This window comes from Petaurus breviceps, unplaced genomic scaffold (assembly GCF_028583685.1).
Source record: "Petaurus breviceps papuanus isolate PSGF00001 unplaced genomic scaffold, PetGlider_PUasm1.0 90842, whole genome shotgun sequence".
Taxonomy (NCBI): domain Eukaryota; kingdom Metazoa; phylum Chordata; class Mammalia; order Diprotodontia; family Petauridae; genus Petaurus; species Petaurus breviceps.
This window is the reverse complement of record NW_027187358.1, coordinates 6,270,667-6,296,967: the sequence shown is the minus strand read 5'-3', so window position 1 is coordinate 6,296,967 and position 26,301 is coordinate 6,270,667. Positions and strand designations below refer to the sequence as shown.

Below are 26,301 nucleotides of genomic sequence, written 5' to 3'. Positions count from 1 at the left end.
ATCAGCAATCATCAGTATAACTTGATTTTTTCAGATAAAAAAATTAAATTATGTGATTTTTGTAGTATAATGTGCCTAGAAAGGGCATTGATTTCCTTCTATAATATTTTTTAAGATACCAGTTGAATATAGCATTATTTAATATAGTTAAAATTTAGCTTATTTACTCAAACTTAATTCTCAGTGTAGAAACAAAAAAATAACTTAAAGCAATATATTGATAAAATACCAATTATAGGCCACACTTGCAGATGATTTATAGGGACAAAAATGCACTTCCCAAATACGGTAGTTGCCTATGGTATTTTTATTTTAAATTTGGGATTTTTATTGTGTCTACTCTTGACATTTTGAAAGTAAATGGAAAGTGTAGCAGAGGAGCTCATTATTCATGGCATCATAGTTTCTTGAGATAAACTTATGTATTGGCATACAGCAAAAAAAAATGTGTCTTTTTGTCTACACTAGCAATCAGTTGCATTTATTTCAGTATTACTTAAGCATATTCTTGAGCATGGATTTTCCTTGACTTATGGTTTCTGTTGAAGAGAAAAATTTAGAAAGTGGTAGAAAGAAGTGGCAATAAACATGGGGATGCTTACTCTCCTTTAAAGGGTTTGTCTATGTTTTTTTAACCATTCTTTGTCCATAAAATCATGGCATTTTTAGCCCTTTGAAGTGAAATAAATTCAAACTTCTCATATGTGAATTATGATATACTAAAATGGTGAAGACTTTCATATATGACTCCTCCTCCATACATTCTTTTGTTTAACGTTATTAAACTGTTAAACAATGTGTTGCAAGTGATTAAAACAAACCACAGTTAATTTTAAATTAGTGCTCTAAGTTGATAGATTTCATTTTTTCCCATGTACTTAATTTTAAATAGAGGGGTAAAGTCAATATGCTTCAGTTTCACTCTTTAAAGATCTCAGATAATATTAACACAGACTCATAAGTGCTATTGGTAATTTTTCTTTATAATTATGTGAGTGAGAAAGTGATATGTAAACAAAATGGTTTATGTCATTGTTGACTTACCCCTGAAAACATTTTTGTTTGTACTTTTTTAAAAGGAAACTTATGATTTATCTGCAGAAAATTCCTCGTAATTTTTTTTCATCTTAAATTACTATGATGCAGTATAGAGTAATACCTTACTGGAGAGATGCTTTATTTCAAGAATTCAATTTCAGATTGTATTTGCCCTTGTTTGCTTCTCTTGGTTGCAACTCATGATTATTCTCTCTGAACAGATAACAGAACAGTTGTACACGGATGGACGTTATTGCCAGGGACCTCTAGGACCAACTGGTAGCGTTTCAATTTCTATGATTGTAACTTATCCACAAATCCATTCTTCTGTGTAATGATGGACTACAGGGATTGTAGCAGTAAACACTGAGTGCTTCTTTTTTAAAAGTAAAATTTGAAAACATGTATATAAATCACTACGATAATCATAACATTTTATGAGAACAAAAACAATTTTTTTAATTGTGATTAAAGTTGTGATTCAGACATTAATGAAATTTATTTATGTCTCCTAATGGGCTTAAATATTAACATTTTTCTGTTGAATATTTTATTCCTGTCCCCCTTTTAGAATAATTTATTGGAAAATGTCCATTATTTTGTATTGAATGCTTTTGTTGTTTTGCATAATATAGTATAGAAACATATTTAGGATAAGTTTGAGTGGTTAATGTATGTGTTTCCAGAAGGAGACAACTTTGCTGAAGGTTCAGGTGTTTCTAAAACGTTAAAATCTGGTCCTATATGTTTTCTGCTCAAAAAGCCTAGAAAAATTTCAGTTCTTAGAAAACATCCCTTTTAATATTGATTTTTTTTGTTGTTGACAAGTCAGCTTTCCATAGGATTATGAATTTTTTCATCAAAATTGCTTCATTCCTTACATAACATTTAACAGTTCTTATGATATAGTCACCTTCAAAAATTTATATATGTTGCACAATATTTGTGGCCACTGTTTGCAATAGTGGACAGGGAAGGGTGGGAAGCCTTGGGCAGTACCACTTCTGTCACACGGTGGTGGAAAAAATAGATTGAAGTAAGATTCAGTACTGAAAAGCTGTCACTGGGTCTGAAAATAATTAATATTCCTTTCACTCACCAGTTAGATATGTGCTCCCAAACCACATAATCTCTATGCCTCAGTGATCATTGTTGCCATTTCAGAGCCTCTCATCAGGGTGACATCTCACACCAAAATGATTTCTTATAAATTAATCTTGATAACATGACAGTCTCAGTAATTTTAGTGGAATGCTTTCTCTTGTTTTTTTCCACAGAAGCTGTTGGCTATTTTCTTTATAACTTGATTGACAGCATGAGTGACTCAGAGGTACAGGCCAAGGAGGAGCGTTTGAGACAATACTTCCATCAGCTGAAGAAGATGGTACCATTTCATTTTTTGCAACATAATGCCTGTCCTGCCTGACATGTATCTATTAGATTTGAAATTGCTGCTTTTAAGTACAACCAGACCACTTCTCAATGACATGGAAGAGTTAGAGACTTAAATTATGTCTGAGATAATTTCTGTTAGACAAATTTCAGTTTAGTTGTGTTTCAAAACTCATAATTTTTTCTCCACCTCTTGGTACAGAATATAGCAATTCCTGAAAGCATCTACAGAGGGATTCGTAATCGGCTGAACAACCATCATGTTCCTGAATTAATTAAGGTGTGTGTGAAATAAGAACTATTTTAAATAAAATTCTGTTACTTCAGAAATGTTTAAATTCATATTTAGTGTGCTTTCATACAAAATAAACCTTTTTAAAACTGCAAACACCCCAATGTTCCCTATGTTTTAGAGATTATTTTGAGCTTCACCTTGAGGATTGTTCAAAAGAAATGGACAATTTGACTTTCCAATCTTACTTTAAATAATTACAACTCAAACCTACTTTACATAGTTTCTAATTCCATGATAATAAATCTGGATTTTAGGATGTGGCCCTGTTGATTGACAGACAGACTTCAGGTTCTTCAAAAGTAAGTCAGTCTTAGATATTTTTCATGTAATGATAACCGCATTTAGTGTACAGCCCTAGAAAAAATTTATATTGCCCACTTACTCTAGCAGCAATTTTTTTCTTCCTCTCCCCACTCCCCTACCTTTTCCCTCCTGCTCCCCGACTCGAGTACTGTTTGGGAATACTAGAGGAGAAGAGGGGAAAAAGATAGATTAGATCATTTGGAAGAATGTATGACAAGTCAGCATGTTTCTCTCCAACAGGTAGAAAAAAAAATTATTCTTTTTCACAAAAAAAAAAAATTTGTAAAACAAGCATTTTGTCTTTGCAAAAGTACCATTTTAATTCTTACATTTTTTCCTTGTTAGACTATTGTCTCAAATTTTCAGCCATGTATTTTTCCTAAAGAATATACCATATTTTTGGTACTTTTAGAAGAATTTTTAAATGGAGGAACACACACATATTCTTTTTAAAAGAAATACTAACATTTCCTTACAAAGTATAATTTTGGTCAATTTCTCATTTCCATAGATTTTAGTGGAAAACTCTTCTGACTTGGAACAGAAGCTTGAAAATTTGAAATCTGAAAACGGATCTATAGGAGATGTCCTAAAGCAACTTATACTAACACTGTGCTCAGAAGAGGTAACTTGAACAGTACAGTCTGTTTGAAAAAAAAAAACTCCAAGATTTGTTTTCCCTTAAGAATATAATTTATTTGTAAGCAATATTAAACACTGTCAAGTAGAATATTTATGACTTCTTTGCTTGGTGGTTATAAATCAAATATAAGTACAAAAAATAATTAAATGAAAGATTAACTAATTTCTGCTACACCTTGAATGGCATGTTTTGGGGTTGCTGAAGTTTGTTTACGATAATCTGCAAAGTGAATGATAGTAACAGCTGTGATAGGTTTATCATACATGCCAAATGTCCTTTTAAGCCATGGCTCCGGTCTCTTATATCTAGATTGTCAAGCAACTGATACATGCAGTAGTCATTTGCAAGTCAAATATTACTAGGTTGTTAATGCAGGGATTGAAATTCCATTTTCCTGCTGGAGGAAAGCTCTTTCTGAGATAAAGGGGCTCTTGCCGTCATTCGGCGGGCGTCCAGCTGTACTTCTTATTCATTTTAGCGTGTGGCTGCAATTTGTGGGATATCACTAGACTTTTGTTGATTTTCTAGTGGAGTATGATTTGGTCATAGAACCTCGGTTCTAAAAAAGTCATGACTATGTTTCATGTGATAATATAGTATGTTGCCTTGATATAAAGTACAAAAATGCTTTATGAAGTGGTTTTACATGAGATTTGAAATGTTTATGAAAATACTTGAAGTTACTAAGCTGCAACTAATTCGATCCTTTTTAATTTAATTTTAAGATTTTCTTATTTTGTTTTTACTGCATGAAAGATAAAGGTGAGGCAACATTTGCTATTTTAGGACAAGATTGTATCTATAACTATTATTAATTTTTTTTTTTGGTTAAAAACACTCAATCCTCATCTGCATGCTCATAATGAAATAGCATGTTACATAGAAAAATAAAGTTGATTTAAGTTTAAGTTTAGTTTGGTAAATAAAACCAATTTCTAAACTCAGCAGGCTCAAAAGCAAGCACATGTTAACTTTGTATTCACTTTTTCTTTTGTTCTTTTTAGAATATGCAGAAAGCTCTTGAAATAAAAACAAAATATGAATCTGACATGACTGTCGGTGGTTATGCAGCTTTAATAAGTCTGTGCTGTCGACACGATAATGCAGAAGATGCAATGAACCTGAAACAGCAAGTGTAAGTACACTGGCACTGAAACATGTCACCGAGATTTATGCTGATACACAGCCCTGGCTGAAATCACGCAGGTTGACTGATAACCTTCTCCTGTGGCCTCAGATTCTCTTCTTCTGCAGTATTTAATGTCATCAGAATTCCAGCATTTCAGGCCACATCTTTAAAAAGGCTTTTATTTGTCTATTTTCCAGTTTATCTCTTCACTGCTGCTGTGCTTGGTTGTTCACTACAGTCAGATGGCAGCCAGTGTTGAGGACTCTATCATAAGGCTTGTTGACAGACACTCCCATTTCCAGCTTCCAGGGGAAATCTCATTATGGTGTCAAATAGGAAACTGTAGAAGAGAATTAACAACATCCAGTGGTGTCAGTCAGCTTTTTGATCACCTTGCCTTACGTCTTTGTCCCACTAAAAGTCCATTCATTACATGTAAAAGTATGTCTTTATGAATGTTTATGATGAAGAATGAGCGAAAGTAAACGTTGATGGTGTTGTTCATGTTCCTGTGTGTGTATGCAGTACTTTTGGTTATTCATTTAAGCAGACATTGTAGTCATTAATAGACAGTGTTTATGAATTATGAATTTTTATTTTTTCATTTAAAAGCATTTTAATAATGACTTTTGTTTTACATAGTTATTTCCCTCCAAGTGAACCCTTATGAAAGAAAAAAAATTAAGTCAAACCCGCTGATGTGCATGTTTGCCTGCCCACTTATAAAATATCTGACACCTGTAGTCCTCCACCTAACATCCACGTACTTAAAAGCTAGACTTTATATAATACAAGGACCCTCCTGAGAAGTCAAGTCTTTCTTTATCAAAATAACTATCTTGTTTGGGTCATTCATCTTTGTCTTTGTTAGCATCTTAGCAGCTTGCAAATAGGCAGAACTATCTGTTTCTATTATGTTTTGACTAGAATGTCTTTTACAGCTTTAGAAAAATAAGGAATTCTTGACTATAAAAAATATTACTATGCTCTTCATTTTTAGAGATCGAATGGATTCGTCATTTACTCTCGACCCTGGCAAGTATATAGGTCTTGTGAAAGTCTTGGTGAAACATGGCCGACTCCAAGGTATGCCTGCTGCCTTTGACTATGAAATAGAAATGGACAGTGAAAGTATATTGCCACTGGAATAAAATGTGAATTGATATTAATGGTGTATCATGTCCTGCAAAGTGCTTGAACATTTTGCATACAAATTTGCATGTGAATTCAACCAGAGATGCTTGGACAGTGCAGGCCATTAGTTTTAATGGATTGGCAAGCTTGTCATTTACATTTGCACAGCTCAGTGCCTTTTGCATTTCTGCAGCTAGCTCTGATTAGCATTGCTGCTTGGATCGAGTTGGAAGCTCATGACTTAGGGCACAAATGGTGTATGTGCCTACACTAATGGCCTAGTTTTTGCTTAAGAAGGTTTGAAGGTGGAACATAAAACAGAACCTTAAAGGAAACGGAATAAGAAGTGGTTTTTATCCTGATTTTGAGAGTTCCCCCATCTGCACCCCCTGGTCTTCACTAAAATGTCTTCACTTGAACCATGTTTTGCGCTGTTGTTGTTTTTTTTTTAACTTGAAAAAGTAGCCCCTTGTCTTTTGTGGCCCATTTCTCTTACTGAAGTACAAGCAGCGTAATCATACTTGGTATTATCGAAGTCTTGAATTTGTAGTTTCCTTGATTTATATGTGCAAACTGCTATTGTGTATCTATTCTTTATCACATTTCCACAAAAGTCAGTGTTTCATTATGGGAAAGATATGAAGATTGCCTTCTTTCCCATGGGAGCATTCACAACATTGAAAACTGTTTTTAAAAATTAATCCACTTTTAATACTTGCATATAAAGTGGTCAAAACATTTTGCCTGTACAATAATTAAGAAAACCGTTATAAAAATGCACTTATTCCATATACAAAAATGTTTGTTTCTGCCTTCCTAATGAAGCTTAATGAACCTAATGTTTTAACATTCAGTCTTTTGGAAAGCTTTCATTGGCTCTGCTTGGCTAATTAGTATCGACACAGCAAACAGGCCCTATCGGTATCAGACCATTAGTCTGGCTGTATATACAGTGTAAACACATCTTTATTATCTGGCCTCCTGACAAGCCATCTGCTGAAGAAACAATGGTGTGATTTAGCAGATGTTAGCATTGAACGATAAAAGCATCCATTTAGTAGGATCTTGCAGCTATAGGGCACACTGTACAAGGTTATGTGGTGCAGAGTGGGCACACGGTTTCTATCTATAATTTGTAGTCAAAGTTGCAGCGAAATGATAAAACCATGCTATTGTGGATTTATAATTGTAGTCTCGTTTAGAAATGCAAGTAGTAATTAACTTGAAATCGGCATTATACACCAGAATTTGCATTCCTGCTGGGTTTGAAATGCTGTTTTAATAGCAGTTTGTTTTCCCTACATGAAATTACCTAAGGGTCTTTTGTGTTACTTCATTGTAGATGCTATTAACATTCTAAAGGAGATAAAAGAGAAGGATGTTCTTCTCAAAGACAGAACAGCCTTTTTCCACATCCTAAATGAGGCTGCCTTCTTAGGAGAAGTTGAAACAGTTAAGCAGTTACATGAAGCCATCATGACCCTGGGGTTAGCAAAACCAAGCATCACTCTATGTTCCCCTTTGGTTTCTCTTCACCTTGAAAAGTAAGTTAATTGAAATTTGTATATGGGTTTTCAAGGATACAGTTGATTATTTGCAGGGTGGGGAGGATTGTCTATATAAATCATCTATGGTGATATAAAATCATTTTCTGAGGAATAATAACTTGAATAAAAACACCTTTCAATTCTACTTCTCTTGTAGGACTCCTAAAGTAAATGGTTTATTTCAGTTTTGTTAAAGTATAACCAAAAATTACATGGTAGAATTGGAGTCAGGAAGACCTGGGTTCAAATTCTGCCTCTGACAGTAATCCTCTTGCCATGGGCAAGTTTCTTAGCCTTTCTTGGCCTCAGCATTGCCACAGGTATTATACATCTGCTGCTTTCCCTCCATCTCTCTGTCTCCCTCTATCTGTAAAATGGGGACATGGTCCCCATTTGATCCAAGGTCCCTACCTCACCAAGAAGGGTAGCTCACCCAAGACAGATAATGCACGTAAAACACTCTCCAGCATTGTCAAGCACAGCACAAATGTCAGCTCTTTTTTAAAAAAAAAACTAGGTAGAGTTAGATCTGATGAAAATTAAATTGTTTCTTACCTTACTCTCGGTTTGGGGTTTTCTAAGTGTTGCGCTTATTATAAGAAATAATGTCCTTTGGGCTTGTCATTATAGCATCATAATTGTACTCTTTGGGTAATGAAGTAGAAGCATCTTTTTGCCTCCATGTGGTATTTTATTGTAATTGTGTATTCTAATACTCCTGTTCTATGTAAGTGTTTCAGAGTTTGCTTTGAGCCCCGACTATTGCTTTGGGAAGAAAATTAATTTTCTTGATGTAATCCAGAAATTGTTGAGTTTGAAGATTTTCCTTTGCTGCAAGTTAATGATTTCTGTAGACTTTCAGAGCAAATTAATATTTTGTACTTGGTTCATTGCAGAAGAATTTAATATGTTAGAAATCAACTTAAGGCCTTGTAATGGAAGATATTTCTTTAGGAAAGTAATTCTTGCACATATCCATTTCCTTTGTTTGGTGGTACATTTTTTTTAGAAGCTGAATTTACTTCGATATTTTGTAGCTTAATTTACAGCCTTGTAATTTGTTTATAGTAAATTGATTTTACTGATATTGATACAAGTGTATATTTCCATGTTTTAAGTTGAATATCAGAAAAAATTTTGGGATTCCTTTCCTTAGCCAGATGGGCAGATTTGGATAGCAGTTCCAAAATATAAATTAAAACAAGATTTGTTTCTTTATCTAATGATTGGGTTGTCCAAAGGTAATAAACTGACATGAAATGCCTCCATTTAGGAATGAATATTGAAATGAAAGCATTTTTTAACAGGGGCATATTTTAATACTCAACATATTTTAATATGTTGAGTATTAAGGTTTGTAAAGTGACCGTTACTTGCTTTGCATTGACTAGTAGAAAATTTTCAAATTGAATTGTGGGTGTGTTAGACTCTTGGCCAAATTGTTAGCTTCACAGTTTCACAGGCTTATATCCTTTTTAAGAATTACTGACACAACTAGCTATTGGGATATTGAGCTTTTTTAGTCACGGCCTTTACTGAAAATGAAAATCCTATAATTAATATGTTTCCTACTAGATTTTTTTTGTTATAAAGCACCCATCTCTGCAAACAGCAACTGGGTTCTGCATAGGCTTTAGAAAGAATTTAATTAAAATGGGCCCAGTGCCCAGAAGTATTAAACATTTCTTCACTACTAGGCAGAAATAAAATAAGTACCAGTGAAAGGAGCGAGGCCAGATTATCTAGAGATATCTTATATATAGAAATACTTTGATGAGAAGGGAGATCTCAGGCTCCTTCCTGAAGAGGTCTGCAGATGGGGCTCGTGAACTGAGCAGGACTTGGCAAGCCAAAGTAGAAATTCAGAGAAAAAAGGAAAGGGGGAACACAAAATTTCAAGCTCAAATGAAGGTAGTTGATATTGTTGTAATATCTGAATTGATATTTGGATGCTATTGTATCCGAACCTCCTGATTGGTTTCTATATGTGGATGCCTCTTTGTTTAATGCTATTAAAATTTGACTTTCTTATTAGACCTTTACCCCTTTAGCTTTTTGGGATCCTAAACAGGTACCATTAAATGACTTTGTCTTTTCTTCAGTGTCTGAAGCCCAACAGCAGGTACTCATGCCTTCTTTCCTTCACACAAGTTTTTGCAGTATATTTACCTACCATGAATTCTTAAGAGAAATTTTAAAAGGAAAAAGCATTCCATTAACATGTCTTGTATTTAAATATATAATTATAAATGCAAGCCACTTGTTGACCTGTATGTATATTTCTTTTAGGGATGGAGACATTTTTATTTAATGATATAAGATAATAATGAGACACTTAATGGTGAAATATTAGAGAAGATTGGATTTACATCTTTTAACTGTTTTTTTGTTATGTGTCAGAATCATGTAATAAGAATTTACATTCAACTATTTAGATTAGTAATTTCATCCTGTTTGAAAGCAAAAAGTCCACATATATTTGATTTGATTATTTTTTTAAAATCTCTAGTAATATCATGTAATTGACCCCAGCAAGAGTGCAGATCCATCTAGGAAATCAGCCCTGTGTATTTAAACTTGATACAGATTTGTAAGGAAAAAACCGTGTTACAGGTCTTCATTCTTTTCATTCAAATCAGAACAGCTTTTTGAGCTAGCACTGCAAAATAACCTAAGTTGATGTGACTTAAGAAGTTTTATTTTGAACTCTCTGAGATATTGAGTTCTCCAGAAGAATATAGCTGTGAAGATTTTTCAGGTCTTAGCCTTTTTAAAAAGTCACTCTGAGGATATTGAATCACAAGGTGAGAGGTTCATACTGTGACTCTGTTACAAAAATCCTTGTGGATGTGGGTGTGATGATTCTTCTCTCACCCTCACCTTCAGTCCAAGGGTGAATCTCAGACATTAGCAGATTGCAAAACTGTAAGGTTTGTAAAAATAAGCTGCTTCTGTAGTCTCTTTTGATAATCTTTTCCTTGAAGGGGAAAACAGCTCAGAGAAAAAAACAATTCTGGTCTGTGCTTTCATTCGCTAATAGATTGTATTTTAGAATTAACATTAACAGCTGTTTTACCTTTGTCTGCAGGTTATTTAACCTAGATTTCTTTTTTTTTTTTTTTACGATACTTCATTTTCTGGTTTATTTCCTTCATTGAAATAGTAAATAATTCAAGGAAATTATTTTTATCTGATATATTTTGGTGGATGAGTTGTTTTGAAATATCTTAAAATAATCTTGTTGACTTTTATTGTTATGAAAAATGGAGTGATGATATGAAAACCATGTTTGGGTACAACTTCTGTGTTATTTTTGATATCTATTTCATGGTCACCTAATCTATTTTAAAATAGCTGAAATGACTTAACTGGATTATATTAGATCCAAGTGATCAAAGGTGCCTTAATTTGTGCCATTCATTAAGGATTCTTCTGGGATAATTTGTGTTACAATCTGTATATGCATATCAGTATTTGACTTATATCTCCTCCACCGGATATGTAAGTATCCCATGAGTTGATTATTTGCATGTACAGAGAGCTCTTGGTTAGTTAAGTGTCAGTGGTTCAGAAGGCATTTCAAAAAGACAAAGGTATAATAACATAAATTTAAGGAGCACCTTTAAACATCTTTTGCATATCTATTTAATGTTATGTGAAAAATATAGTTGCTTTATTTCTCCCCTTTTTTGTTTTAACTGAATATTGTCTTTGTTTATACAATGCTTGCTTTCTAGTTTAAAATTCTATAAGTGCTGTTAGGAAATTAAGGAGGCTTGGCTCTTTTACTCCATTATTGCAATTAGGAATTTAGCATCATCAGTGCCAAAGGACAAAGTGGTTCATTTGCCCTAGGGGGACAGGACAGTGATAAGATGATTTTTCGTCAAGGATCATTGGGTCGTAATTAAGTTACATTCATGGCTATTGCTTTTTGAAGGATGATTGGTAAATGACAGGCTTCATGTGCTTAGTACGGACAGTGTTCACTAGGGTTTTTTCTCCCTCTGTCAGAAAATCCTGTTGAGCCTGATAATGTAAATGTGGCATTTTATTCTGAACAAAAGAGCAGGGAAATGAGCTATCTTGTCTAATCATTCAGTTGTTTAACACCGACTTCCAGTTTAGACTCAATTGGCTGGAAAGCACTTGACATGTGAAGTTAGTGCTGTTCGGAACGCATGTTTGAGTAAATTTTAAAGTAAGTGACAGCTAAATTGTACCTAGGGAAATTACAAAGCCTTCAACACAGTTAATTTTTTGGGGAGGATTAGTTGTAATTGCAACACCAGTCTCCTTGAAGATTCCTCGTTATAGCTGATGAACAGGAGGGGAAAAAAACATTTAGCTCTTTCAAGAGCTGGTTTTCTTAACAGAATAATTTTTTGTAAAGCTGATTGCTTCTTCCTCAATTGATTTCCTTCCACACTAACATCTGTTTATGATTTATATAGTGGGATTTGTTTTTAAGTGTTTTTTATTGTGGGTGTTTTTTTTTTTTTTAAACTTCTCCCTACCTACTCCCTCACCCCCAAGAGTCCTCTCTCTCTCTCTCTCTCTCTCTCTCTCTCTCTCTCTCTCTTTCTCTCTAGTGGTTTCAGATTTGAGAGCTTTTCAATCAGTAAACCCCTTAGGTAAATTGCCACTTCACTAAAGCTTTATGTATAATGTTGAAGCACTTCATTCCAATTAAAATCAATATTTAGAGTCTTATTTTTATCAAGCATATTCTCTGGGTTGGAAAGTTATTGCAAGTAAAGTGTTTAGGTTCAAAGGTTTTATGGAAAATAGAAAGGAATGACATAAGGTTTAGCAGTTTATGATAATTTGCCATTGGTACTCACAAGTGTAGTAGGTCAGGTCCTTGTTAAGGCTGTATTTGACTTAATTGAGCCTATCTTATAAAGAAATATCAGTAGAATAACTTTAGGAATTTGGGGCCTTTAATGGGTCAGGCATAGCTTTCATACTGTTATAATCATTTGCGTTATTATGGCATGTATCAGTTTTATTTGTAAATTGCTATTTCAGGTAAATAGGTAATATATCAAATATACTGGCAACATACAGTATGTTTAGAAGAGCTGACACATTTCCTTCCATTTAATATAGAAGTTATGCCCTTTGATAGGCTTTCACTCTATATCATATCCGTTTATAAAATTAAAAGCTGCCTATGAGATCTATAATAAAATATAATTCAAAAAAAGGCAAATGTTTTCAGTTGTCGATAGCATCAGTTAACAAAATTCTCCTTTACTGTTTTATTTTAAAGCCTACTTATTCAAATGATCTCTGAATTTTAGACTCAGTGATGAATTCTAACATCCACATTTCTGTGTTTTTTATTTCTTCCACTACTTAGCTCTTAAATCCTGTTGGTATTCCTTTGTACTTAAATTAATATACAGTAGTCATATATTAATTTTGATGTAGTATAGATAGTTTGGGGTTTAAACTTGATTACAGTGTTGTCCTTTCATAGTCTTTATAGCTGAAAATGAAATTTAACAGTCATTCTTTAAGGCATGGACAATCCCATTCTAGGTCTGATGTAGTACATATATTTATAACACAAAACATCACATGAGCTACCATACTTTTATTTAGTTTTGAAGAAAAAGGGGCTTCATTTGTAGATTGATGACCTTAGAAGAATCCTAACTTTGGAACTTAATAGAGTGTGTCCATGAGCAAGTGCCTTTGCTCCTTTCTTCCTCCCTACTCAGTCTCCTCTTTTCTAATTTCTTTCCTTTTCCTTCCTATGATGGAGTTGGCCTGGGTGCTCTTCAGCATTCTTCCAGCTGTACATCTGTGTTGTTCCTTATGATCTCTGTGGTCTGTATTACTAGACTTTACTCTGGTCTATTTGTAAATCAAATGGTCTTTTACTTGCCTGTTAAAAAGAAATGATAAAATTTCCCTTTAGGAATAATACTAAAATACTAATAAACATGAAAACAATTTTTTTTCCAAAAGAAAAATTTCTGAAGGGTTAGAATAGGGATTCCCCAGCCTTTTTCATGTTATGGATCCTTTTTAACAGTCTGGTGAAACATAACATCTCCTCAGAATAATGCATCTAAATGCTAGAATAAAATACTTAAGGACACAAAGGAAACTAATCATATTGTAATAAAGATGCAGTGTTTTCCCTGTCCAAGTTTATAGACTTCCTGAAATCTGACTGACCCCAGACTGAGACCCTGTGGTCTAGAGCAAAGTGTAGAAAACTTATCAAAGGTAAATTTGGTGTGATGGCCATATTAGTTTGTCTCCTATACCTCTTGTTATACCAACTCAAAATCCCTGAATGACAGATAGGATTTGAAAGTATTTGTGTTAAAATTAGGGTCTACTTTTGTTCCCTGAAGTTAGACATTTAGTGAATTGGTCTTAAATTGTGTAAGTACAGATATATTCCTTTCTCTACCTTTCATGTTGCTGCTCTCATTTGCTACTGAGTAATAAGCATGCTTTATATCTTACCCCCTTCACTTATTTCAGTGACTTTCAAAGATGACGCCAGTTTTAAATATGTGCATCTGTATTTCAATATGATTCATTTCCTTTGTATTATTATGTATTTTATTTTAGCATTTAGATGCGTTATGCTAAGGAGACTGTTTCACCAGACTATTAAAGGGGATCCATGACACTAGACCAAAAGTGTTGTTCGACAATGTTTTCTTCATATGTTTCTCTCATTACTAATGTAAAGTAATTGCAGGCAATAAAAGCAAAAGTTTAGTCATATATTGTACTTTAAGGAATGCTTTAGATGTTTTTCTAATTTAAGCGATGAGTAGTCAAAAGTGAAAATTAACAGATCGTAAGAGTTGGAAAAGATCTGACAGGGTCATGTGGTCTATCTGTTTTTGACTATGCATTTTAATTTTTCTGTATACTTTGCATGGAGGATCTTATTATACAACCCTAATTTATTTTATTGGCAACTAAAAGGGGTAAACCTTTATCATCAACATGTGGAATTAGTAGCAAAAATCTAAAGTATTTCCATTTATTACCTGTTATTGTTTTACACACATAGAAATGCCTTTTATTATTAACATGTCTCTTTGATTGATGGAAGAATTATTCAGTCATTTATTGATAGTTTTGTCCTGAAAAATAAAAGTTACTTTAATGGTGTGGAAATAAAACTGGAGAGTCATTCCTCCCCAGATTGTTACTAAGACTCTCAAATTTATTTTATGATTTTGTTTAGTGGGGTAATATGGGTGGCTTTTAATTAAATGGATGTACAGAAAGATGCTAACAGAACTTGGATCCAAAGTAAGATAAAGGAGTGATCATAAAAATCTTCATATCATCTGTGGTAGCGACTGTTGCATTTCTCCTGTATGACAGTAATCTAGCCTGCAGCATCTACTTGCAGTTTTGAAATTAACCTGTAATTTAGTCTTCACCCCAAATGACAAAAATCCACATGCCTCTGTGGGGTGCCAGAAGATGCGCTGTCAACAGGGCTCAGCAAGGAGCTGAGAAGGGGGAGCTCAACTCCACCATCGGCTCGTTTTCACGGGGTGTCAGTGTTACTGCAACAAAATTAGGGTTTCTTCTGAGAGTGTATTTTACTCTAAAGTACAGCTGAAAATCCTAATCTTGATAAAAATAGTCATTCAATCCGGAGCAACAGATCATTTGTGTAACGGACAAAATATTAGAGGTTTAATAAAATAGGAGATGATTCTGTCTAAACTGTTGCCTATGTGTGAGATTATTTACTTTCACTCCAAAAAGGTTGTGAATTTGAGCTATAACTTTTTTTCCACCTACAAGTTTTTCCCATAAATTGCCTACCTAACTCTTGAACAGGTAGCTAGGGGACTCAGTGAATAGAGCACTGAGTCTGGAGTCAGGAAGACCTGGGTTCACATCCAGCCTCTGACACTCACTAGCTGTGTGCCCTGGCCAAATCACTTACCCTCTGTTGGCCTTAATCAGCTGGAGGAGGAAATGGCAAAACACTCTATTATCTTTGCCAAGAAAACCTTATACAGGTTCAAGAAGAGTCACACAGCTGAACAGCAGTAACAACAACTCTTGAACATTATCAAGGAGTATCAGAATTCGGAAGGACCTTATGACCCATCTGTATCACCCATGACTAACAAACATTCTTCTGTAGTAGCCCCAATAAGTGAGTGCTGACTCTTGACTCATAGGCCTTTGGTAAAGGGAGCCCGCTTTCCTCCTAAGGCAACCTATGTAACATTGGAAACTTTTTTGTTCAACCTAAAATATTCTCTTTGGAACTTCTACCTGTTATTTCTGGTCATGCCTTCAGTGGACCAGCTTAGTCAGTCAGCACATTTTTATTAAGCACTTATTATTGCTAAACACAGTGCTAAGTTCTGGGCATACAAAGGACAGCAAAAAAACAGAACAAATCAAGGGACAATTCTAAAAAACCTAAAAAGAGCTCTCATAGCCACTCTAAACATCTCCAGTTTCTTCAGGTTATTTTTTTTATCTCTTTTGTAGAACTTACCTAGTAGGTATGTGGGGAAAGGAGAAAGGTAAATTTTAGAGACAGTATGATTTAGTGGGAAGAGGACTGGATTTGATGTCAGGGATCAGTAGACTGGTAAACAGTTCGTTAATCTACCTTTTGTAGACAAGGAAACAGATTTTTAGGGAGATTAATATCTATGGTTCCTGAATCAGCTAAGATTATGTATATATTAGAAAAGGTCATGAGGTTGTTTTGTTTCAGCCACTGACAAGTTAGTTACCCTTTTGGGGCATCAGTGTTCTATCCTATAAAATGAGCGCCTCTTAGTAAGTGAATATGGTCCTTTTTTTGAGGTCATTTGCCATAGTGAAATGGTAGCTTATTTCAGAGCCAGGAAGAATTGGGTCATTCATTTAACTTTCCAGTGACTCAGGCAGCTCTATGAGGATTAAGTTGCAAAAGAGTTGCCATATATGATAGGGGGTGTTTTTTGACAAAGAGATCCCTATTACTCTGACTCACAGAAATCACAGGTCTAGCATTCACTCCTCTGCTCCCCAAAGACCTGCTAATTCTAAGGGTGATATTTAATCATATATACTCTTTAGGTATATATGATAAACTTGGGGTTTATAGAGTGATTTATATACTTTGTCCCAGAAGCGTCAATATAATGAGATAAAGCAGTTATGCCCTTGACAGTACTTTGGCTATTGAAAATCTGTTGGATTTTTCCAAATATTTGCTTCTGGGGATCAATAATGACACATTTTAGTGGGAAGTTTTTTGACAATATGTAAAGATTTCTGCATCTGGACCCTCTGTATCTAGCCCTGGCACTTTAATATAAGATTGTTGTGAGATACCTGCATTTTTCTGTATGTTCAACAATTGCTAATTTTTCATATGTAAAGGCAAATTATTAAGCAAAAACTTCAGACTACACAAAAAATGAACTTTTTGTGTCCTCTAAATTTCTGTATGTCAAAACTTAAGACCATTTATTTTTTCTCACTCTTAAGTATTTTGAACAGCCAGTGTTTAGATCATAAGTGAGTAGACTTTTTAAAATTTTAAGATGTAAGTTCTCTTTGTCATTGATACCATTATTCAGTTTGTTTCTGTCCTAATTTATATTTGGTCATTTTTCTTTTTAGGGATAACATACCTGCAGCTCTTGAAGCCTCTATTGACTGCTATAAGAAATATGGTGTAATGCCCAGGATCCATGATGTCTTATGTAAACTGATAGAAAAAGGAGAAACTGATCTAATTCAAAAAGGTTTGGTTTTTTTTTTTCCTTTTTTAAAAATTCTTTAAGTGTAGCATGGTTGTTAAAGCTGACCTTAGAATCTGGAAAGACTGTATTAAAGTCCTTGCCCCTGATACATATTTTCTCTGTGACCCTGGGCAAATCACTTAATCTCTAAGTGCATGAAATGATCCAGAACTAAAAGGTATCCTCATGTGAGGATTCCCTATATCAGTTAAATCTCAGATCTAATGTCCCTATCCCTAAACTTTCATCTTTCAGTAGGGAAAGATGTGAGCAGAAAATTAGGTTTTGATAAACATTTTAGAAATATTTATTTCCATTTTCATTGATGTAACTATGCCTTATATTTTTTATTGTATGCGTATCTCCAGAGCCTGGCATGGGACCTGGCACATTGTACATGCTTAATAAATGCTCATTAATTGATTGGAACATAGAATAAAAAAGGGGGAAAAAGCATTTCTTCCAAACTATCAATGGCCTCATCTGAGTCTGGCTGAATGAGTGGTGGTTGTGATGGTGGTAGTAGTGGTGATGGTGGTGGTTTACATCCATAATTCTTCACCTCTCTAAAGAAAAGAGGGAGATACTTTTTCTGATCTCTCTACATGCAAAACTCAGAAGTTATGGTTACATAGTACTCAGTTTTTCTGTATGATCCTCTTCAAGAATGAAGGACAAACAACAAAGGACCTATTAAATGACTGCTTCTGTGTTTCATGCCTGAATTTTTAGAGGAAAAACCACACAAAGTTATTTTCCAACATAAAAAAGGTTTATTAAAGAAACTACATTAAGAAAGAATACTGTTGTAAAATAATCTTGCTACAGTTTTTATACTCTCCTTCATAAAATTTCTACATAAGGAGCAGCATTTTTCTCTTCCCTAGATCCTACTTAAGCCATTTCCTTGTTAAAAGGAACTTAAATCATCAGTTACAGGCTCCAGAGCTCATGATGTTTAATTTGTCTATTGCAGAAGGAAAAAAAAAGCTGCTTGACAAATTACTTAAGGGAGCCTTGTCATACATTTAAAGTTTCCCTAAACTACAGTTTGTATGACAATTTTCTCATCACATCGTATATTTCTATGTGCATGTTATAGTAGACTAATTTATTTTCTCCTGTCCTCTCCAGCTATGGACTTTGTGAGCCAAGAGCAAGGGGAAATGACAATGCTCTATGATCTCTTCTTTGCCTTCATGCAGACAGGAAATTACAAAGAGGCCAAGAAGATCATTGAGGTGGGGTTTTAACTATAGTAGTCTAATCGTGCAGCTATTTAGACTCTTAATTAGAATACATTTAAAAATTTTAACCTTTAATTAGACTTGTTCTGATTCATGTTAATAGAATTCAATCCCAGTAATGAAGAAAAAAAAAGAACTCGGCCAGTTTCTTTATTGTGTATAATTACAGTTCAGAAGAGACAGTCTGGTTGTATATTAAATTTGTTTCCTTACTTTGTTAATTTCACTGTTATATATCAAAATGATATTTGCATATTAAATCTTGGATTGTGGAACAATTAAATTAAACTGGCATTCCTGGGTGTAAAGTTGCTAATCCTCTTTGCCAAGGAATTCTTTGTTCTTAAAAGCACTGGAATTTAATTTGCTGCAGACCAGGCTCAGATTTATTTGTAATGCTTGTCTACAAGTTAATCAGCCAAACAAGTGCTTTCTGCAACTGTTTGGCATTTAATTTAGCATTTCTTCTTTTTTTCTCCTATGGTAAGCAGCTTATAGGAAATGGTAGGTGACAAACTTAGTCTCTTTGGGATTAGTATATTTTATCTAGACTTGATTGAAATTTTACTTAAGTGCAATTGATAAGTCAAAGGGACAGTGGTAGATTATTGCCAAATTATGATTGTTTTCTCTTTAGCAATTTTGGTTCTCCTATAAAAACAGCCCTGTATCTGTTGGGTTCGTTTTTTGTTTTTAATTGCCTATTTGCAAATACTAATTGGTAAATCTGTCAGCAATTATTTAAGTCCCAATTATTTAAGTGCCAGGTGCTGTGATAGGTGCTAGGGGATACAATTACAATATATGAAAACAGTCCCTACTATCAATGAGTTTACATTCTTGTGTGTGTGTAAGAGAGAGACTGAGACAGAGAGAATAAAGTAATGTATTAAGAAAGGGTACTGTGGTAAAATAGTTGCTACTTTTTATGTTTTACTTATATATATTTCATACATATAGACATATACCTTAAAGCCAACATGCATATTTAAGATGGTAGTTTGGGAGGGAGAACATTAGCAGATTTCCTGCAAAGATAGTTCCTGTGCTGTCTTAAAAGGAAAGGACTCTTGTGAGGCAGAGATGAGGAAGGAGGGCATTTCATATGTGAAGAGTGGTCAATGTGAGGGACCGGGAGATAGTTCCTTTGGCTATTTGATCCTAGAGGCAACTGAATTGCCCTTCATAAACAATGTGGCAGCAAGCAGCATTTAAGCTATTCCAGGGTTCAGGGAGAGGCACTCAAGATAAGAAGACCAATTGAAATGGTGTGGCAGCAATTTAGGTAGGATGTAATGAGGGCCAGCATGAAAGTGGGCGAGTAGAGAGAAGGGGCCCAGAGATGTCGTGATGAAAGGAAGAGCTAGTTCTGTCAGCTGGATGGGGGCAGAGAGGTAGAACCAGGAGTCAGATGCAGAGGTGGCATACCTGGGGATGGGGAAGATGGTGGTGTTGTCAAGAGACAGGGGCAGGCCCTGGTTGGAGTGAGAGTTGAATTGTCTCCTTCGTTTTCCTTTGTGACCCACTTCACTTGTTCTTTGCCCAGACCTGTGACATCATTGTCAATGAGAGCAGTGTGGTGAGGGGACTCTCGAGGAGTCTTACTCAACTTCCAGAGACAGTGATTTGCCCTCACTAGTCTGTGTCAGGGGAGGGGCCTGTGCCTTATTCTTTATTGTGCCAGGGCCAGCTTTCTATCTGCAGTGCTCTACTGCTTTATAGATTCATCTTTTTAGAAGTTTTGTTTGTTTTAACTTTTAGTTCACATTTATTATATAAATGTTACTAGCTATTTTAATTTCTCCATGGTGGGGGAGGAAGGGCTGGCGGAGTTTATATAGAAGTGTCAGGGGATCAGCTGAAGGGATGATAGTGATGGGGGAGGGGCTTAGGAAGAGAAGCATAAACTTCTTGAGGATAGCATGTACTGTTTTTTTTTCTTTAATTTTTTTATCTTTGTTATTTTCCTTAACAGGTAGCATGGTCCTTTATATGTGGGAGACATTAGTAAATGTTTAAATTGGGTAAAAAATGCTCTTTTAAAAATAAAAAGAAGAATAGTTTTCATTTTCCTTAAAACACTAAAAATGAGAATTCAGAAGACTTCAGTAACGAATTATTGAGGGTTTTAAACAGAGCAATGATATGATCAGAATTGTGTTTAAGAAATCTTGGTTTGATAAGTTCAAAGGACAGATTTTAGGTGAGGAAAAAGTCAGGAGTCTATTTTAGAGAACACCTTCCTGCATTCCCACCATTCCACATTCCTTAGCTCCAAACCTTTCATGGCCTTACAGGATGTGGAATAACTGATGGCATTTATCTATGAAGTACTTTTTTTTAATCCTACATAGATTTCAGTGGACTTGCCCTGCCAGCCTTATAGCATCTTTACATTCTACTCCCCCCATCTCTGTAGGCCTGGAGGGCTTCACCCAAAGCTATGGGAGAATAGACTTGCTGTATAGAAATGCCTGAGTTCTATCTTCCTTCTTCTCTTCAATCCCCTCCTACCCCCAACCTAAGTATGAATCCTTTATATGTGTTCTAAGCTTTTTCTCTGTCCTACCTTGCTGCTTTTAGCCACTCCTCCTTCATCCCTTCTCAGATTGCACTCTTAGTGCCCTCCATGGAAATCCTGCTTTAATTGCTTACTGTAATTTGCCTGGCTCTGCCTGTGTCCATATCATAACAGTTCCTGTTGCCCAATTGATAGCCCTTTCCTGTGAGAAGAGCCTGTTGTCATTTTTTGTGCCTGTTTTTTCCGTAATTCTCCCCAGGTTCCTAATTCCCTGGCATCTTAGCTTTTCATTTAATTACTTGGATTGCTATGCCATTTTGGTACATATGTATTATATTTTATGGTAATTGTGCTTGATGATCTTAAGCATAATGTCACTGTTTACCTCTTTTAACCAAATCTGTTTTTATTATTTCCTTATCTGCTATCATGATTATAACCCCTGCTTTTTTTCTGAGTGCAGCTAAAGCATAATCGATTTTGTTTCAGCCCCTTATTTAACTCTTTATAGTTCAAGTATATTTCTTATAAGGACCATATGGATTCTGATTTCTTTTTTGGGAGGGCAATTGGGGTTGACTTGCCCAAGGTCACATGGCTAGTTTTTTTTGTGTTAAGTGTCTGAGGCCGGGTCCTCCTGACTCCAGGGCCGGTGCTCTATTATTGACTGTGCCACCTAGCCATCCCTGGATTCTGATTTTTAATCCATTCTCATATCCTCCTGTCTTAAAGATAAGTTCATCCCATTAGTGTTCATAGTTATTGCTAATTGTGTATTTTCCTGCATCCTTTCATAGCTTTCCCTTTCTTTCATGTTTTCCTGCCTTCTACCCCCTTTCAGAGTAGCGGGGCATTGAGATTGGAGTATGTGTGGCAGTAGTGATGTATATTTGATATAATCTACTGTGCTTCCCTACCCCTCTGTTCTTCCTTTCTCCAGACCCCATTCCTAGGTTCTTTTCCTTTTTTCCTTTTCTGGCACCACCTTAATTCTGATCATCTTCTTTCCCCAGCATGGTTGCTTATGTAGAGACATTTGGAGTCCTCCTTTCCTTCCCGAGTCTGTGTCTTGGGTTTCTCTCTAGCTCCAGAACAGCTCTTTTTCCTGGCTGTCATTTTTGTAGCATGTTGTGGCTCTGCCTACCCATGGAGTTTATTTTGTTGTTTAGGGTTTTTCCAGTTGTATCCAACCATGCGTGACCCCATTTGGGGTTTTCTTGGCAAAGATACTGGAGTGGTTTGCCATTTCCTTCTCCAGCTTATTTTACAGATAAGGAAACTGAGGCAAACAGGTTTCAGTGACTTGCCCAGGGTCACAGCTTAAGTGCATAAGGCTGGATTTGAACTCAGGAAGATGAGTCTTCTGACTCCAGACCTGGCACTCTATCCACTGAGCCACCTAGCTGGTCTGCTGAAGTTTATACTCAGTTTTGATCTGTATTTTCTGTGATACTGCTACTGCTTTTTCTGGGCTTTGAACGTTATTTTCTTCAGTGATGTCAGGGTCAGCTCAGACTCAATTGCCTGTAAAACATTCAGTGCTCCCTACCTAATTAGTCTGATCTATAGCAAAATCTATTCAACTGCTCTGAGCTTTGCAAGCTCCTGACCCTGGTTTGGATTTGGGCAGCACAGTTATTCTTGGTTGGAGTTCCAGTAGACTCCTGGCACCATCCCCCTCCTCATCTGCATTGAAGGTTCTACAGGTAGAGATAAAAACCAAGGCAGTTTCCCTTTGGTTTGGAGCTGACTGAATTCATGACCCACCCATCCCAACTGCCACCTGGCTCTTTATCGTGGTTGGCCCTCGCCAGTACAGAGCCCCAGACCCCATCCATCTATATTTGCTCTTTCTATGGTTCTCAGCCTTGTAGCCTCCCAGCCCTCTTCCTACATGGGCCTTCCTAGTCAATGACTTCTCCAGTTCTTGCAAGCGTTTGGTTGTGTCTCCATGTTGAATTAGGCATTATCTTTGCATTTTCTGATTCCTACTTGCCCTGATACCCTGATTTGTTCTTGGTTGGAGGAGTTGTGTAAGAGAACTAGTCTGGGATGCTTCTTTGTATTCCACTAATTTTCTTAATAGTTTGGTCATGATTGTTTAACAGCGTTATGTTGTTTGTTCTTACTTCCATTTCAGTATGTACATTGTTTTCCTGGTTCTGATTTATTTGAGTTCATATAAGTCTTTCTGTGCTTCTGTATTCATCATATCTGTCATTTCTTACAACACAATAAATAATATTCTCTTACATTCACCTACCACAATTTGCTTAGCCAATCTCCAATTGATGGGTGGTGTCTACTTTGTTTCTAGTTTTGTGGGGCTTTTTTTCCTATTACAAAAAATACTGCCACAGATATTTTGGTGGTAAATGGGCGCTTTCTTTTTTGTCAGTGACCTCTTTGGGATGTTGTCGTAGCAGTCAGGTCTACAGGTCACGAGGGTCATGCTTTTCAGTCATTTTCATAACATAACTCCTAATAGCTTTCCACAATGTTTGGATCACTTCACAGCTCCACCAGCATTTCATCAGTTGGTCAGTTTTTTCCACAGTCCCTCCAGTGGTGATCGTCCCCATCTTTTGTCATCTTTGTCACTTTTCTAGATGTGAGTTGAAACCTCAGTAATTCTGATTCGCATCTCCCTTGATATTCGTGATTTAGCATACTCTTTCACATGGTTACTAGTTTGCAATTCTTTTGAGAACAGTTTTATTCATATACCAGTGCCAAGCATCACTTGAATAAGTCTGCAGTAATCTCTATTTTGGCACTGTGCTGGAGGTACTTTGGGCAGTGTTGTCATTTATGGCAATCTGCTACCGTTCTCTCCTACTTATTTTACTTAAAATTCAAAGCCTTTTACGCAAGCAAAATCAGCACAATTAAAATTAAGGAAACGATTATCTGGGAAAATCACAATGAAATTTCTTCAGTAAAAGTCTGAGATCGAAGCTATATAGGTATTTGATACCATTATTAAAGTATAAGCATTCTCTAAAAGGTAAATGGAAGCTATCAAGACAAGAGAAATAAATTAAAGGCATGAAGATAGGAAATGATGAGGCAGAATTTGCCAGGCATGTTTTTATTTAGAATGTCTTTGGTTGGCTTCATTAAAATAACAGTATATAAAATAAACTCACAGAAATCAACATTTTTATATAGCAATAACAAAATACAGGAAAAAATAGAAAAAGAAATGTTATTTTAAGTAATTTAAATAAAATATCTGTGCTTTAGCACACCCAACACTTGTATAGATAAATTACAACATTTGCCTTAAAGACATAGAGGTCAAGTTAAGTGACTGGAGGAATATTCAGTGCTCACGGCTCACAATAAAATAAAAATGATGCATTATCTAAGTTAATTTACACATTTAATGCTATGCCAATCAAACTATACCAAAGAGATATTTTACAATGCTAGGCAAACTTAATAGCAGTTTGTTAGGAAGACCCAAAACAATGAAAAAAAGAAAAAGGAAGGGAAATTAACAATTCTAATTCTGATATAGCTTCTAATTCTTTTGTAAAGCAGTAGTCATCAGAATTATTTGGTACTCTTTAAAATTAGAAAAGTAGACCAGTGAGACAAAACAGACCAGGAAGAATTAAAAACAACTTGTGTGACCTTTTTACTTAATCTTTTGCCTCAGTTTCCTCAACCATAAAATGAAGATAATGCTAGCACCTGCCTCCCAGAGTTGTTGTGAGGATCAGGCAAATCACATTTGTAAAACACTTCATGCACAGAGCCTGGCACATGGTAATTAATAGTCAACATTTATCAAGCACCTGGAAGATGCCCAGCTCTATGCCAGGCACTGGAGATACAAAAAGGGACAATAGACTGTCCCTCCACTCAAAGAACTCACAATCCAATGGGAAGAACTCACAAAATGATGAGTAGAAACTGTAAAAGCTAGTTATCATTATTATTATCATTTTAATGCTAAGGTCAAAGAAGGGAATGAAGGGACTTAAATGCTATTGATGGATTTACAGGAGAGTTCTGTCATGCTGGTAAAGAACATTCCTAGATGTCTTTATAATATCAACACAGACCTAATTTATTCACAAAGGAAGGATAATGGTGAAAAAAAGGAGAATTATCAACCTGTATAATTAATGAATAATGAATCAAAAATTTTTTTCATAAAATCCACCCAGATTACAATAATTTATCTAAGCTATAATCCAATTGGATTTATATTTTAGATTCAAGAATAAGAAAACAACATATAATTAATCATTTTTAAAAATAATCTCAAACCTCAGTTTTCTCAATTACTTAAAATGTAATCTCCTTGATGGCAGTGATTATCTTTTCATCCCTAGTGCCTACTAGCATGGTGTTTTTCATAGAGCAAGTACTCAATAAATAAAAATTTATCAATTGATCAAGAATTTTAGCTTTGGATTACCCCTTTGGCTATTTTACTTTAATTTGCTGTTCTCCCTAATCTGAATGTCACTATGTTGTACCTGAACTATGTTGCTCTCTTAATGTATTTCTTTGTTTTGTCTGATTTTCACCACAAGCAGACTTCTATTATTTGTACCAATTCCTTTTGTTAATTGCCAGCTTAGGGCCTGCCTCATATTGATCACTTAATCCCATCCCCATCTTCATGATCCAGGATATCAAGAAGCATTTATTACGTTTTTGTTTTTGTTTTTTCCTGTGTGCTAGGCCCTCAGCCAGGTATGGGGGATACAAGAAGTGACACATTTGAATTGAGGAAGACAACTGGGTACATACATAAAGGGTATATTCAGAGGTAGTAAAAGTAATCTGGGAGAAAAGAGGGTTTTCTGTGATCCTTGAGGTAATGGGAAGCATAGGACCTACATGACTAGATGTACTCCTTAGAAAAATCACATCAATAGTGATTAGAGCAGAAGGCAATGAGAGTTCTGTTGCAGTCGTATGTGAAGAGGAGAGGCTGAAGGGAGGTAGGAAACAATTATTTACTTGGCACTGTACAAAATGCTGAGAATACAAGTTCTCAAGCTCTTAAGGAACTTATGTTCTAATTGGAGAAGACAACACAAAACAGAAGCTGGGGTAGTGTCTAAAATGGAGACTTGGGGAGGAACGCATCAGTGAAAGTGAAAAGAGTCCACTGGTATGGAGGAAACTTTCAAGGTGAAGTCAGCAGAAGCAAGGAAGCAATGGTAGAAACCTCAGTATTTGTTACTCCCACAAGAAGTTCTATGATTTAGTACCCTACTATGTAATTGTGGTAGCCTTCTAAATGATTTCCTGCCTATTGGTCTCTTCAC

The 26,301-nt window shown here is 35.3% G+C and overlaps 1 protein-coding gene across 2 annotated transcripts in view; it reads left to right on the top strand.

Moving 5' to 3' along the window:
* The window catches only part of LRPPRC (leucine rich pentatricopeptide repeat containing), a 124,158-nt gene that overhangs the window by 57,244 nt on the left and 40,613 nt on the right, over positions 1-26,301 (top strand). The window contains exons 16-25 of one of the 2 annotated variants that reach the window (XM_069071607.1): positions 1,260-1,317; positions 2,316-2,422; positions 2,633-2,710; positions 2,980-3,024; positions 3,540-3,653; positions 4,676-4,806; positions 5,801-5,886; positions 7,277-7,478; positions 17,118-17,242; positions 18,374-18,480. In XM_069071607.1, coding sequence (XP_068927708.1) covers positions 1,260-1,317; positions 2,316-2,422; positions 2,633-2,710; positions 2,980-3,024; positions 3,540-3,653; positions 4,676-4,806; positions 5,801-5,886; positions 7,277-7,478; positions 17,118-17,242; positions 18,374-18,480 — 1,053 coding nt within the window. The remainder of the gene's footprint in view (positions 1-1,259; positions 1,318-2,315; positions 2,423-2,632; positions 2,711-2,979; positions 3,025-3,539; positions 3,654-4,675; positions 4,807-5,800; positions 5,887-7,276; positions 7,479-17,117; positions 17,243-18,373; positions 18,481-26,301) is intronic. The other variant, XM_069071608.1, reaches the window with a different exon arrangement.